The 16660-nt window shown below is 48.7% G+C and overlaps 1 protein-coding gene across 1 annotated transcript in view; it reads right to left on the bottom strand.

Annotated features, from left to right (window-relative positions):
- Window positions 1–1041: 1041 nt before the first annotated feature.
- Window positions 1042–16660, bottom strand: part of dcbld1 (discoidin, CUB and LCCL domain containing 1) — a 28972-nt gene continuing 13353 nt past the window's right edge. Inside the window, exons 6-15 of the mRNA XM_061242421.1 lie at window positions 14400–14533; window positions 11247–11287; window positions 9031–9234; window positions 7152–7273; window positions 6806–6953; window positions 5972–6079; window positions 5797–5881; window positions 4481–4530; window positions 3274–3393; window positions 1042–2442 (exon numbers count right to left, since the gene is read on the bottom strand). Coding sequence (XP_061098405.1) covers window positions 1919–2442; window positions 3274–3393; window positions 4481–4530; window positions 5797–5881; window positions 5972–6079; window positions 6806–6953; window positions 7152–7273; window positions 9031–9234; window positions 11247–11287; window positions 14400–14533 — 1536 coding nt within the window. The 3' untranslated portion in view covers window positions 1042–1918. The remainder of the gene's footprint in view (window positions 2443–3273; window positions 3394–4480; window positions 4531–5796; window positions 5882–5971; window positions 6080–6805; window positions 6954–7151; window positions 7274–9030; window positions 9235–11246; window positions 11288–14399; window positions 14534–16660) is intronic.

Below are 16660 nucleotides of genomic sequence, written 5' to 3'. Positions count from 1 at the left end.
CAGACATCACTTTCACACAAGACTCCAAGAAGGTTCCAGGGCATGCGATATGGAGTGTTTTCTTTTTCCTTTTTTTTTTTTATTCAGGGTCCTGTGTGCTGCACAGCTTTTAGACGACAATGTAAACCGAACTCTGAGGGGAGGGACATCACAGAACCGTCTGCGGCAGAGTTAATCACAGATGCCGCACATAACCCCCCGCCCCGCCCCGGCCCCACCCGAAAACATTTCACAGAAATTAGAGTCCTTAGTCAGTCCCGAGATCTGTCTCCTGTACACAGCAGCAACACCACACTCACAGGTGCATTTCGTACATTCGACAGCACAGGACAACAGGCTTTCCTTTTCTCATAACTATATACATCTACATGCATACTGTACACCGGCACTGTATGTACACTCAAATATGCAATTTAAAAACAGACCTGTGAAAAGGTACCATTTAACATGGCTCGGTCTTCACCTCCATTTTGAAAACAAAAATAAAATACAAACAAAATGGGGAAGAAAAAAAAAAAAAGGACATACCATCACCAAGTGTTGGTGGCCCTAGAGAAGGTTCGATTGAACCGATTATCGTAACAGCAGCTTTTATTAAGTATTTAAGAATTTTTTTTTTTTTTTTTTACGTGCAAGACTTCTGCTCGACTCCTTTTTTGAAAAATCTCGCGCCGGTCTTCTTTTTACGGGATTTGAAACTGACCGCGGATATGAGACCAAAGCTCCTTGCGGTCAGGTGGCTGTCTCATGGTCGCACTCTGACCGTAACTCTCCGACATGGCTCATTTCAGCCTCTTTATTGAGAGAGGAACCTCGTACATCACCTCTCCTGGAGAACATTCTCTCTGCAGCTTGCACTCTCTCTCGCTCGCTCACTGACACTCTCACTCACTCTCTCCACTCTCTCCACTCTCTCCACTCTCTCCACTCTCTCCACTCTCTCCACTCTCTCCACTCTCTCCACTCTCTCCACTCTCTCCACTCTCTCCACTCTCTCCACTCACTCCACTCACTCCACTCACTCCACTCACTCCACTCACTCCACTCTCTCCACTCTCTCCACTCTCTCCACTCTCTCACTCATTTGCTGTCAAGGGCCAGTTCTACTGCATAAATCTTCTGCTCACAGCTCACACACAAATTTGCCACCTCAATGCGGTCCGTTATGAAGCTTCCCCTTCTACCTCATTCCGTCTTCGGTCGGAGCCGTTCCGAAGAAGAATTTTTGTATTAAACCGCTCATATTCGGGGAGGTAGCTATTAAAATGCATGATTGAGAGCACGGGGTATGCCTGTGTGAGCCTTACTCCCTAACTGCCCACCTGGAAGACATAAGGAAGCGGACATTAAAGCTGGAAACGACTGCGCTCAGCAGCCAGATATTCCCATGTTAATTCCCAAATTCCAGTCAAGGAGCGTTGAAAGCAATCAACTTTCAGCCTGCTCCTGGAATTGCCCCGACCTACACCAAGATCTCCAATTCTTTTACCTGCGAGTATGTAAAATCGCGGGTCACGGTTTATGGAGAGGCAAGGAATTTCCCGAAAGGTAGGTTCAAAGCACATTCTACAAACATCTTTAACCGTCTTCATCAAAGCATTCGCAGTGTGCTTTGATGAAAGCCTAGGCCCTCAAACATTTTTACACAGAGACAAAAAACTGCTCATACATCGGACTGATGTATCCAGGCCCATGAGAAAAACACATGCGCCATCCGTCACGCTTTGTAACCGGTCCTCCTGTCTATCTGAGGAGATTCCTAACACACTGCGGGTACAGACACCAGCGTCTCCTGCCGCCAGACATAGTCCTAATAAAATGATTTAAGGTAAAAAAAACAAAAAAAAAAAACAAAACAGTCACTTTGTCTGTTAAACCAGCAAAATGGACCAAAGCACACTCCTGTCCTCTTTTGAGGTCAGACATTGGGGCTCCGGGTAGTGCCACCCCCTGCTTTCACACAGTCCCTGGGGGAGGAGTAGCTCTCCAACACTGACGGCTTGACCTGGGGCCTTTGGTAGTCCCCGCCGGTCCCATTCTGGGCCAGCGACGTGCTCACTTTGGGGCGGTCATAGACCCCCTCCGAGTTGTTGGCTCGGTCAGTTTTGACCTGGGGGGTCTGGTAGAAAGCCCCTGGCTTCCTGTGGGGCCCGCAGTCCACGGCCTTGAAGGAGGGGGTCCTGCTGAGGACGGCCCCCGGCACGCTGTAGCTGGGGTCCGGCAGGAAGGCCTCCTTCCGGAAGGTGTGCCGCTCAATGATGGGCGTGGCGTACTCCGGCTCCTGATTGGTTAGGGGCAGGGCGTACTGGTTGGCCGTGTGCAGGTAATCGTAGTGCGCTGCGGGGTCCGCGGGGTCGTCCTTGCCCTCCTTGTCAATAGGTCTGAACGTGGAGCCCTTCCGTGCGACGGTCCCCGTCCCAATCATCAGGGGTTGCTGGTACTCTACAACACACGGGGAACAATACAAGCTCTCGGTCATGGTGAGCATTTCTCCATTGAGCAAAAATAAGCGTATAAGTATGAGTACTCCAACAAGGAGATTAATGTTTTGAATTTTAATGAGTCTATTTTTGGCGGCACATTTTCTGGGTATCCTCAGTTAAATCCTCAGTTAAATGAATGTTAAATGACCCGAATCTGTGTGCTAGAGTGATTAAGCAGCCCACATTAGACAGAATGGACCCATTTCTCATTCTACTGGCTCCCAGCTAGCGTCAGAAACCTTTTTTCGGTTCATAAAAGGCTTTCCAAAGCCAGGGGTTAGTCTTCTCCCAGACTGGGCAGTGCTACTCTCAGCTCTTATGATGCAACCCCTCAGACCCGTTCAGTTTGGGGCATAATGGCACATCATTTACAATTAAGAGCCCACAGTGGGCCTGTTCAACTCTGAGCCCTCGTGCAGTTCTGCTCCACTCCATGGAAAGTGCTGGGGGAATTCCAGGTGACATTTAGCAGATGCCTTTAAACAGATGGACTTAAATTAACGACAGGCAATTTTCACAGGCAATCCATTCATACTCAAGTTATTCAGGTTAAGTACCATGCTCAAGGGAACAAGACCAGTGCCACTATTTGGAAACCAAGCCCCCAACCTTTGAGTTACAAGCAAAGTTGCCTAAACATCAGCCCTGAGGTAGGACGTGAAGCACTGAGACACTATGGAGAGCACCGAACGTATTCAGTCGAAGCTACTTTCGACCGAACAGAGAGAGCAGAGGTAGGGTTACAGTACGAGTGGCTGTGTGTTTTTAGACAGGCGTTGTGGGGACCTACCCGCCATGTTGCTGGTCACCAGGTCCAGTTTCTGCACGGGGTCCTTCTCCGAGCTGTAGCTGATGGTGAACTCTGTGGACTGGTGGCGGGAGAAGGGCTGCTGTATCTGCTTCCAGCATCCTGTGGGGAGGCAGGATAAACGGGGTTAAACTATAGACATGTCCCCCTTTACACTGCTCCTGCTGAGAACAGGATAGGACACGACAGGACAGACTCACATAAACTCCATTTCCATTTCAACATATTCTGGGACAAAACAACTCCAGGCAGGATGTAGGCAGGAAGTAGAGAGTACGAGGAACTACTCTATACACCTCTGTGTCTATTTGCAAAGTCTTACTCAGACCAGACACAGCAGAGTCTAGCATAGACAACGACGTCTCCTCCATTTGCACTAATCTTACTCAGAGCGGACTCCAGAGACACAGACGATAGGTCTATTTTCAGGTGTGTCACGTTGATGCATCGGAGTCATTGCTCTTCCTTAATGGGGAGGACTGAGATTAAAGCGTGTCTGCGTTTTTGGCCAGAGGACAGGTAGGATTGAGGGGGGGTGGGGGGTGGGGTGGGGGGTTGAGAAGCCGTCTGTGGGGCCTGCTCTTGAGGGCTCGGCCTGCAGTGCTTGTTGGAGCATGTCTGCTTTTGGGACAAGCCCAAGCCTGACTGCCCCTGCCTGTCTCTCTCATTCATTCACTCGCTCACACACACTCTCTCTCTCTCTCTCTCACACACTGTCACATTACATTTCACAGTATATCTCACTGGCCTATTCAGCCGGGTACCGTATGGTGGAAGGGATTCTTCTACACGGCAGCAATGGTAAAAGGTCAACTACACAAGGGAAACACTGCTGAATCCCTGTTACTGTCGGTGAACATGCACCTACAGAGTAATATTGACAAAAGCCTTACAATTGTATTCCTTGCGGTTTCACAGCAAAACAGTGTCAGTTTTCCTTTCGGCTAAGCTGCTTGTGTTTGTATACAAGCTCTACTTCGCACGTTTCATAGCAACTAAACGCGATACACCTCGCACTGGGCAAAAGCGTCTGCGAATGAAATAACTTTTCCCAGAACAACGAGAAGAACACAGGGTTCACAGAGGGGGAGGAGGGGGGGGGCACAATCAAGTGGTGTCAAGTGTGCGGCAGAGTCCCGCGGCAGAGTCCCGCGGATGCGCGGTTAGCGGTTAGCGGAGTCTCACGTACCTGTTTCCTGGGCGTCGGTGGCCCCGTACGGCGTCTCCTTTGTCTTCTTCCTGTGAGACAGTGAGGGATGGGAGCGTGAGATCCTCTGGCAGGACGGGTGCCCAATTGTCCCCGCCACGCCTCTCTGATCTCGTTCATCACTGACCCCCTCCCCCCACCCCCCTCCTTCGCTCTCCCTCTCTTGGGGGTCGTGGCAGCTGACCCACATCTCCTGACAGTCACCTTTGACCCCCCCTGAAGCCCAGTCCCTTACATTCCCCTGAACAACAGAGGCAGATATGAAAGGATTAATGGCGGAGGTCCACGTGTGCGCTGTGCTTTCAATCACGTTGCGGCACACCAGAGGGGTCTGTTTATCAGAGCTAGACATATAGACGAACGCGCATGCACGCGCACGCACACACACACACACACACACACACACACACAAACCTGTGCATGCTTGTGTATGTGCACAAGTGTGCGGATTTGTGTGTGTGTGTGTGTGTGTGTGTATGTGTAAGCATATCCCTGTGAGCAGTGTGCGCGTGTGTGCGCGCGTGTGTGTGTGTGTGTGTGTGTGTGTGTGTGTGTGTGTGTGTGTGTGTGTGCGCCCGCACGCCTGCGTATATGCGTCTACATGTGTACATGCTGTCGTGTCTGCAGGGAGAGATAACAGGCTCACTCATGACCCCGTCCTCAGGAACAGAACAGGAGGAGAGATAACTCTATTGATCAGAGCTCCAGTCACTCACAGGGTTTCCCAGGGCAGAAAATACACACCCATGATTTACAACTATCTAAATCCAGCAGCCCCATTTCCATCTGATCATATCACTTACAGCTTTATTTTTTAAATGAAGCAACACCTGTAAACTGTGAATGACCTTCACAGACTATCATCACATGCATGAAAAGCAGCAATACATGAAAAATTCAGCATGTTCCCCATTCCTCTAGAAAGTGCTCCACAATTTCCCATGTTATATCTCTTCAGACAGTACCTTGACTTGCTCGAACACCACTCCTCTGCAGGATTACCCCAAATCTAGTATCTCTCATGTGCCACCTGTATCTTGATATTCGAACCCTTTCATGTTGTACTTGCATTTCCATCTTGATGTTGTAGTTCTTCAACTGTTGTATTCATGCCACACTTCTATTTTATGGCATGCCATAACTGACTTAGCACAACACAGACTCAGCCTATATTTACCATGCACCTATATTTGATGGTCATGGCTATTGATAATTGATACTTTATGAGAATTGTATGGGTCATATAAACGTACTGTAATGTACTGCATGTGAATTGTGAGTGAGGCTGATCAACTCACTTGTGCAGGCTCTTGAAAACGCAGATTCCTCCCAGAACCACCAGCACGCCCACAACTGTGGAGACGATGATGATGGCCAGTTGCACTGGGGAAACAAACCATGACATTAGTCACGATGAAGGGAGCGATAATGGTTGGGAACTACATCTCCCAGCATGCACCTGCAGACACGTACCCATATCACCCTGAGAGGTCACGGTCTGGGTTGTTTGATTGTCTTCTCTGGGGGGGAAGGGTTCTGGCCTCACGGTCTCCAGGGGGATAAACTGGGAGGATGTGTCCACTGTGGGCAAAGGGGGGGGGTTACTGGACAAGAAACTCAAGGCATGACAGGCTAATTGCATCTGGGCCCTTGATGGAGATTGCATGGGACAAGCCCGGACCGACGGCTCATTCAAAGCTGGCTGTGGACGCTTGCGGGGTGCTCTTCGTGTTGGCGAGGGCAGGAATGGAGTGTGATTTCTCTAATTCGCACCTCTGGCTGACAGCTGATGTTTCAGCTCTGATGGGTCAGAAGAGCAGCTCAATCCACAGACCTGGAGCCTGGAATTTACTCTGTGCAACTGTATGTGTGTGTGTGTGTGTGCATGTGCATGCAAGGGTGTGTTTGTGTGTGCATGTGCATGCAAGGGTGTGTGTGTGTGTGTGTGTGTGTGTGTGTGTGGATGTGCATGTGTGTGTGTGTGCATGCAAGGGTGTGTTTGTGTGTGTGTGTGTGTGTGTGCATGCGAGGGTGTGTTTGTGTGCGTGTGCATGTGCATGCGAGGGTGTGCTTGTGTGCTTGTGTGTGTGTGTGTGTGTGTGTGTGCCCGCACGCAGTGTACGCAGGGGGGATGGGCGCATGTATGCGGGGGTGTGTGCGTGCAGTGAGCGCATGTATGCGGGGGTGAGTGTGTGTGAGAGCAGTGTACACAGGGGGGGATGGGCGCATGTATGCGGGGGTTTGTCTGCATGTGTGTGTGTGTGTGTGTGCGCACGCGGTGTATGTAGAGCAGTGGGGGACCCTGACCTCTGACATAGGGCGAGCCGCGCAGCTCAACCCCAAGGGCGATCCTCTCGTGCCAGGTGTACGGGACGATGCGCAGGAAACGCGCTACGATGGGCGGGTGTAGCGTGTTCCGGGCCGTGTGCAGGTTGTCCACGTTCCCCTCGAACACCTGGGGAGAGCCAGGGTGCAAAGGGTTAACGGCATGGACTAAACATCATTAAAAACATTCACACTTCCTGTTTTTGTATTTTTCAACTGTCAGAACTATGGTAGAGGAACCATTTCACTTCCATCAAACAACTGGAATCAAGTGAGAACAATCACACGCATGACATCTGTAATGGAACAAAGAAGATTTGTCGCTCACCTTGGAGTCGGAGCTGTTGTGATGAGTGTACGTCTTCCACTGGCTTCTCTCCTTGTACTCGACCTTGTAACTCTCGACGTAGCAGTCAAAGTCCAGGAGAGTTGACCCTGTGGTTACGATCTCTGAAGAAGACAGCGATGGCAACATAAATCAGCGGAACACGACCGATTGCCAGACGGCTGCTCTTACCACCTGAGCTAACGTCGGCCACTTTGCTTTGCGTGTGGAGGTTTGGTCTGGAGATACGGAAAGGGTACCGCGGGCGCAGTTTGTGCGCTCGGACTCTAAGCGCTGGAAGCGTTTCCGGCTCGGGTACGCACGTGCGGCGGGAGGAAGGCGGAGCCGTGGCGGCACGGAGACAGGAAATACCTGCGGCCACTCACTCGCAGCCCGGCACATTTTTGTGGCGGTAGTTTAATGGCGCAAGGCCAGAAGGATATAAACAGCGAGTGGCGATATGTAGCTTTGACTTTCCCAAAACGACATATCTCAAGTGTGGCCGGGGACCCCTACAGTACCTTCTTGGACCCCCAGGGGACTGCAGACCTCCGGCTGGTTAGAGGACCATCTTTCATTCTCCTTTAACAAACCCACACCACACCTGCGATTGATAGCATTTGCAAAGCGCAATAACCGACAAATACTTCATTCAAACACCCAGTATGAAGTCAGCTGTGTATGAATTTCAAAGCTTAAGTTAAATCCTTTCAAGTGGCAAACCGGACAAACCTTGTAATTGTGGCAGAAACATGAATTCTAATGCGGTCCTACACATATGCAAATTTCACCTAACCGTTGGGTCATGCAGTGCATCTTATGAACAGTTCATGACAAACAGTTCAAGCAAATGCTTTCACTGTGTGAAAAGCAGGCTTATACACTGTCAACAGAAACAACAACGGGGCTGAGATTTGCATGGCCAGAGCGGGGAAGAAAGACGACCTTCCGCCCGTGAAAGGCCCGCATTCTTCACTTGCTTCCCCACGACCGCAACTGCCCAACAACGGCTCCGAGATAACAGTGCTTCCCTTTTTCAGGACCTGCATTCCAAACCGGAACGTTCTCCGAGCCCTCCGATTTTTCCGAAACCGGACACAAAGCGGACATTCTCCCGGCGGGCGGGCGTGCGGCCGAACGAGCGCACCGGCGGGATTAAATTAGCTCGGCCTTGCCGACCGTACGCGGCGCGCTCAAAATAAACCGCGTCCGGTAGGATTCCTATATTTAAACAGCCTTTGGTGATTCCCCGTCCCGCTGGCTAAAACAGAGGGCCATTCTTTGGCTGTTGCATAAGAGTGTGAACTGCAATGAGGATGCAGATATCAGAGTTAGGGGGTGTATTTGTGGGAGGGGGGTGGTCTCATATCTAATCCAATAACCTCCCTCCCTCTGGGACAGTGGTGTGAAAGGCTGGTGTTAGATGGTTAAAACTACTGTCAGGCTCTTTTAACTGAGGCCACATTGCGGCGAGGAAATCTACAGAGAAGGCTTTCATTGATCCTTTAAGTGCCGCCAAGAATGCCGTACTGAACTTAATTACACTCAACTATTGAAATATGCTCAGCAGTGGAGTAAGCAAGGCTGTTCATTCAGTAGGTTGCCAGCACGCACCATTTCCCACTTCTCCCAGGGGCAAGCGGGTATGACCGTGGGCCTAGAACAAAGTTGAGATGACCTCGGTGTGTGCAGTACATTACATGTATTTAGGACATGGAATTTAACCAAAGCGACGCACAATAAGTGCATACCCAAGGCCATTAGAACAACTCCAGAACCAAACAGAACTACAGAACAGAACTACAATTCACATAAAGCATCAGATCTACAGCCATTAACATCAAGTCTACATCTACAGCAGGCTCAGGGGGAACAGGCTCACCTGTGATTTTCTTCTTCTCGCCCAGGTCGAACTGAAGCCACTGCTGCTTGCGGTCGTGGTGCTCTGGCTCCCAGGTACGCCCCCCGGTGTCTGGGAGGCCGCTGTTGGGGGGCGAGTCTTGCAGGCGCCCCGCTACGACGCACCGCTGGCACCAGGAGCTGGCGTTCACCGATACGGGATGCAACGTCGTCTGCTTCCTGAAATCTACAGAGAGAAAGAACGCGGGGGATCAAGACGACAGGCCGTAAAGTCACCGAGCTACGGCCGGCCCTGGGACTCTGGCACAACTGCATCTGTACTCGCTTCAGAACCACAAACGTACAGCACGAAAAGGCAACATCACTCCCCACTAGGTTTTTTACAACCATTGGTTATTGCCTAATGGAAGGCATGTGTGCTCTATAATTCACCCCCAGCAGCCTGCATCGACTGGCCGGGAAATGTTTCTCCATAAAAAAAAAAAAAGAAAAAAAAAAAAAGAAATGCATCTGTCGTGGTAACCGAAGTCACATGCTGTCAGAGCACAAAGACATTCAAAAACACTGGGGAAATGTGACCATCTTTCCCACACCCACTTCCTTTAGAGAGAAAGAAGGAAAGAAAAAGAAAAAAGCAACGGTGGTGAGCCCCATGAACACGGGCTCGGATATAAGTATAAATGACTCAAAATAAAACAAACATATCTGCTATCAGAACATGTCACAACTCTTTCAGCCATAACCGCTCAGAATCATCCACGCGTGAATATTGACAAAGCACAGCCCTGACGGAAGGCTAATGAAAAGCTCTTGAGTGAAATGCTCCACACGGATGGTATTGGGGTCTGGGAGATCTACGCAGAGCGAGGTCCTGGTGAAACGGTGTACTGCCGGTGTTTGTCAAAGTCAGCCCCCCCCCGAATGCCGCGGCTGGCTCGACAAATTGGATGGGGAGGGAGAAAGGCCAGATCGATCGGGCCCCGTGTTCATCTGCTGAAAGAGTAAGGGGAAAAGCCTGCCCCGTGCCCGGAACACAGGCAAAACATCACTCCCTGTCTGAGCACAACGGCTCTCTTAGCTTAATACACAGATGAAGTCACAGCAAATATCCAATTCACCGCCTCTTCCTGTCCCCTCCAGCCACACAACTCCTTTCCTTTTCCAAATCCTTCTCACATCTGGATAACGTCATAAGCACTGAAAGGAAGCCCACTTACACCAGCACAAATGCTTCAGTTACCTAGATATCCACGCTTAACCGTTACCTTGATATCCACACTTAACCGTTACCCTGATATGCATACTTAACTGCTGCCTTGATATCAATATTAAATGTCCATACTTCAGTTATATTCACATCATTGATATATTACCAGTACTCAACTTTGAAGAATGGGTGGGGGAAATTCAGCAGGGCACTACGATAAATCTCAATTTGATCCATAAAATAAAAAATGGAACTGAGCAAAGGTCCATATAGCATCACCACGCCACGTTAAACAAAAAGGACTGTCCTCTTTCTGTAAAGACCAATAAGAGCACTGCTAGTTTGTCACACCACGCAGTGTCTACACCCGTGGGGAGTGCCTTATGTGTAGCCATATGGCTGTAAATCCGTGAGATAAGACTCTGAATTAGTACCAAGGTGATCCCCCTTATCCTAAATTTTACATTACTTCTTGGTACCTGAATTACTATGTTTGATAAACAATCACCTTCAGATAAAGTAAGGTGAAGTAAAGTAAGACCATATGCAACCTGTGGTGTATGAAGTGTGAGCGTGTGCCAGAATATGGACAATAGGAATAACACAAATCAAACATGCGCTCGCCTATCTCTAATCCTGTAAGATTCCTCCCCTTTCGGCCTGTTCCAGAGAGGCTCTGGGAAGCAGACTCTACCTGTCGGTACAGGTAGACCTGAGGGACTTGGGAGTCAAACTCACAGGCGTGAACAAACACTCCGTAGATAAGATATTCCCACGCCACCCACAAGCAGCGATAGGCCCAAATCCGCTTCAATTTTCCAAATGACTGGCCATAGGGGAACTACTTAACAGACCTCATGCCTGAAAAGATTCAGTATGTAACAAACACTGCACATTTGCACGCCAAATTAACCCTGAATAGCAGAGATGATACTTAAACCGGTGCAAATCGTGCCGCGGAATGTACAACGGCGTATGTGCGGCATAAATAAAAGATTGCAGCAATGACGGAGGAGGAGAGGAGTCCTTACCGTCAGTGATGAACGTGAAGAGGGTGTCGGACAAGGATCCGCTGAAAGACAGAATAAATCAATCAGAGAGGGGCTGTTTGGATCGTCGATTACAATTACTGTGATGAATTGAGGTCCATGCCCCTTTGAGACACAATACCCAACGGGTCACAGGGGAGGCCCTCCCCCCCATTGTCAGACCCCCTATCCCAGCCCCACCCCAAAGCTCCGGTGAGCCCTGTGCTTTGTTCATGCTGCCCTCCTGCACCCCTCTTCAGTGTCTTTTCTACTGCAAGGTTGGGGGGGGGGGTAGCCATTTCAGGGAGGGGAGGGCAGTGTTAATTACATGGAGCCAAGCTGGGGTTTAAGGCTTTAGTCTGCCATTACTGAAACGGTAATCATTTTTCACACCACTTCCTGGACTAGCATTTCATTTCAGAAAGGGTGTAGCCACCGCCATAGCCATCATGTGTTAGAGATATAGAGAGATAGAGAGAAAGAGAAAGAGAAAGGGAGATAAGGAGAGGGACTGGTATTTTGTGGGCGAATGGCTTGGGAGCAACATAGCATAGCTTTTCCTTTCTCTACATTAGATTTGCTTCGTACATAAATACAAATGTACCATGATACCCAGATCAGCCTGACATTTTCAAAAGAGGAAATGTATTGTTCAAACAACAATTGGTAATGCTGTTCCGATCAGACTGACAGATCTTTTCTATACACCTGGTGAATAGAAGAACTCGGGCTGGTTTCCGGAGTGAAATCAAACTTGTCTGAACAGCAGTCCAAAGACAGACAACAGTTTCTGCATTTCACGCATACCGCTTGCTAAAAATACCATAAAGATATTGCACTGAACAGCAAGCCCTCACACAAACCAACCTGCATGCCCTGTAGCACACTGTACCTATTTTGAGCAATAAATCAGGTTAAAAGTCTTATTTGTGCGACATTTAGGAATGACCCAGCAATGGCTGGTGGCAGTCTGACCTTAAACTCCTAAGAGGTCATTTCAATCTTCCAGGGGACATTCTGAGATCAATAAACATTTGGCCAGATTAAATTTTCCCATACGTTTTATAGAAAGGAAGAGTTTTATACCATTTTTGGGATTTTCTTTGACAGTTAAATTGACTCCCATCCATGATCCATGACATTCCAAAAATACATATCGGTCCTAAAAACATGTAAAAACAGTTTAGTCCTGTTTTAGAAGGGCCCACAACCAGAGTGGCAACCCAAAACTGTGTTCATGTGATCTCGGTGGTTTATTTCATGCTGCTCGTAATAAACGGCTTCGCCCATTAATTATTGACTGCAGCTCTTTATACATGCTTACAGCTATCATTAATGCATGTGGTGCTATGCACCCTGGGAGAAAAGTGTCACTGTACGAAAGTCCCGTCGGGGAATTCCAGATCACACGGCTCTTTCCGCAGACTCTTTATCCCCCACACATGACCAATTTAATTCAATTCGCAAAAACCGCCTAGCTTGTGGCGCTTAAAGATCAAAAACATTTTTCCAGCGGCGAGCGCGAAACGTGTTCGGCTATATTTAGACCGAATGGCCGCCTCGGCTCCTCGTAGGAACCGCTAAAGCTTCTGGGGGGAAAGCGGCGTTCTGTTCCAAAGCAGAAAGCTGAGGAGACGCGTCTCTCCCGTCGTTACGAGGCCGGCGGACGGAGAGAGAACACGCAGCCAGCCCTCGCCGACACGCAGAACGAGGAGACAGATGCTCCCTCCCCACAGCGCAGTTAATAACCGCCAGCTGGCAGGGGTGGGAAACGGCGGTATGTAAGCTGGCAGTCTGTGAGCGCGTGCGGTTTACGCTCATGCCCGCTTAGCGGGAAGGAAGGCGTCTTCAAACCAGGGAGCGGATTTCTTTCTGGCGTTCGGTGGAGCCAGCGCGTATTTAATGAAAGGTTTACTTCAGAATAATGGGGAAAAATCAGTCAAGGGACCCATCTCAAAAACGGCAGGCCGTAAATACCTCACTTCACATTAGCGCTTTGTCATAATTAGAAAAACGTTACTCTCAACAGCCCTTTTCTCCTTTTGCTGAACTCCGTCCCCCTTATTGCGAGATATTTTTCATTACAGCGCATTTGCAAGCATTATCACTGCATAATGTCCCATTCTGTCCCTCGACACGAGGGACCCCCTGAATGAGTTATGACCATTTCCTTACCACTCCAAACCGGCCATTTCGAATCCTCTCTGACAAGCATCATAACCTCTAAATATGACTGCCATGCATCACCAGATTATACGTGTACGCGGCATGGCGGCAGTCGATAACTACCGTCAGTCGTGCATTTTCTCTTACTCTACACTTCCGGGGCCCAATAAATCTCAGCGCTCGCCATTACCCTGACAGTCTCAGACATTAGCCCGGGTTTAGCCGATTCATCACAGAAAGTGCAGCGGAGACGGGGGGTAAATGCGGTGTGACGCGGAACCCGGGCCAAGGTCAGTCCCCGCTCCAGTCCTTTATTTAAGCCCGGCGTTGCGTGACGAGGGCAGGGCCGCATCTCGCACAAAGACGACTCCATACGACATGTCCTTTATGTAAAACCAAGCTCTGTATGACAGGGTTCCGCTAGTCGTCCACACGCACAGAGGTGTGCTTGGTATGACAGCGAATAGAACCAGCCCTGCATTTTAAACCCAGGTATGGAAAGTAAGCCTGTCATTTTCGTATGACCGAGTATTAAGTGCAGGACGAGGTGGGGCGGCATCAACGTCTTGCTGTGCAGACTGCAGCGCTTTTGTTTTACCACTCAATAGATGTGAAATGCATTTATAATATCAAAATGCTATTTTGAAGCCTTAACCTTTACCGCAACCGCATATACTGGGTGGCGTATAGGCTTATAGCCAAAACAACTTCCTCACATACATGTTCAGAAATGTCGAATATTTCATGTGGGGTCAGGTGGGGGGAAGTATACGCATAATCAGATGGAAACCGTGTTCTTGCTTTTCCTACTCTATACTGACGGGTTAGGAGCCTTTGAATATCAGGATAGGTGTCGCTGCTAAATGTAGCTATCCTCGGAAAGAGACACGCATTGAGCAGCTTCTTTTTCTCCAGAGACTTGGCAGGCGCGTGAAGTGCGGGGGGGCAGCCGAGCGAGACGCAGGGCCCCGGGGCCCCAGGGGCACTCACTCTCTGGACTGGATCCCGTTGGCCCTGGCTGCCGCGTAGTGACTGCGGCCTTTGTGCACCTCCACCGTTATGGCCCCGCCCATCTGGTCCTGGATGACACCGGCGTGGACGGCCGCCTTGCACAGGACAGACGTCTGAAACGAAAGAGCAGCGGGTTATCACGGGCCGAGGGGACCGCGGACAAACGGGCGGGTGCGGTGTGTCCCCGTCCGTGAAGACGCACTTAAATTTACAACCGCAGCTCACCAGCACTGCATTCACGTCTAACACACACAAATGACACTTCACATATCTGTAAATTTTGCTAATGCAGAAATAATGTTTTTTTTTTTTTTTAATACGCAGGTTTACTTATCATTTACTATTTATGTTTTTTGAAGTTGTGGAACAACCTGCAGGAGAAAGGCCAGCGTTTTGCTCAAAGCCGGTGCATCTCAGGATGTGAGGGATAAAGAGCAGGATTGATTTGTGACGCGACACGGTCCGGATCGTTGCCTCAGAGAATGATGCCGCTCATAACTATATTTCACTCCTGTCACATCCCCGTGACACAACTCCGCCTAGCCAACAATTTGCCCAATGATGGAGGACCCTCCTTCTGATTCCCAATGCCATCGTATGTCTTTGTCTGCAATATACAGTCGCCTGCCCTTGTGCGTTTCAATCAACACTTTACAAAAACGAGGGGTTTAATGTTCCAATTCTGCAGGCTTTCACCAAACGTTAAGCATTCATCTTCACACAAGGCTTAATTAGGCTAAATGAACACTGCAAAAAAATCCATATTATATCTTCATTCATGAGCAACAATTAGAGTAATTGCAGCCAGCAGGAATGTTAAATGCTCTCCTCTTAAGTACATTACTGAGGAAGGCAATACTTGTGTTAGAAGAAAAAGCCTTCAAAATAACAACCTCCAAGTGCCGGTTTGGAGTAGCAGCTGCTATTAAGAGCTGAGACAGGTATGAGAGAGGTGTTTTCATTTTATAAAGAGCAGGCTCTAGTGAGTAACTTAGCACTTAAACAGCCCATTCATTTCCTATATCGGGAAGGGGAGTATGCACCGTAGTAAACAATAATAATTACAGTGCTGTGAAAAGAGGCTGTCCCCCGTAAACATTCTTAGACTTCCATGCGTTCGGACAGCGGAAAGCAGCCGTTAAGCTAGCGGCACAAGCTCAGAGCGTCGACAAACACGTCACACATAACCAGCTCTCCGTGTAAACACAACAAAGAGGGCGAACGAAATGGACTAACTGATTGGCAGGAAGGTCGTTATTGTTCCGCATAGACGTGCGAAGAATAGTCGCACTAATTTGGAAATGTCCACCAGCGAGTGCAGGACAAGCAGTTTTTTGTAATTAAGTGTAGAACCGCAACGCTACGGTTACTATGTTAAGGGGTGACCGCACATTATCGTTCCAGAGATGAGAAGCAGCTCTAGGACCCATTAGCCGGGCAGGTTCTGGAACTCACGTATGGAGGGTAATAGTAGATCCTTTGTCCTTATCTGTCAAAACAGCTGGTCCCAATTCAGATTTAACTGCCTCATTAACCTGATGGCATATAAACTGCCAGGTGATCATAAATGCATCGTGGTCACATGACATGTCATCACAATGCTTTGTGAGTTGTGGTCCAGTTATGAGCTTCCAACCAAACAGGGGCCAGTGGAAGGTTACTCTGGGGGGGGTTGAAGTTGCAGTGGTTTGTTCAGGTTTTTGCAGTCAAGCCCAATTCTCTTTTGGACCACAGATTCCTTGCCACATCAGGTTTCAAGATTGGCATTTAGCAATCATATGGCTTCTTGCTTGCTCTACTTCTCCAATATGTAATCAATAAAACAAAGACCTAAATACTAAACTAAATACAGGACTGAGGAAACTAGTCTTGAGGAAATGTATGGATTTTAATGAATGGAGTACTTGTGCACTGCACAACCTATTTTGTTCTGTAAAACAGAAAAAGCCATTTTCATCTTCACTTTAATCATTCAAACAAAATTAAATCAGGGATACTGAAAAGAGTTCAGAACCCTAGCAAAAACTCAGACCACCAAAACACAGGAGAGAGGAATGGGATTGTCTAAAAAACCGAACAATCGCTGATGAACACTAGGTTGGCAAATATTATCCAATTGAGCACAAGGCTAATGTAAACAACACTGCAGGGCCTGTTGCCTCTCAGAGGGACAGAGAGCATTGTGGGTAAAGTGCCTGCAGGTGATCCTCTAAACAAGGGTCTCTTTACATATGAAAAGC

Source organism: Conger conger, chromosome 5 (genome assembly GCF_963514075.1).
Source record: "Conger conger chromosome 5, fConCon1.1, whole genome shotgun sequence".
NCBI lineage: Eukaryota > Metazoa > Chordata > Actinopteri > Anguilliformes > Congridae > Conger > Conger conger.
Note: the sequence above shows the minus strand (reverse complement) of the source record. Positions and strands in the feature narration are given on the sequence as shown.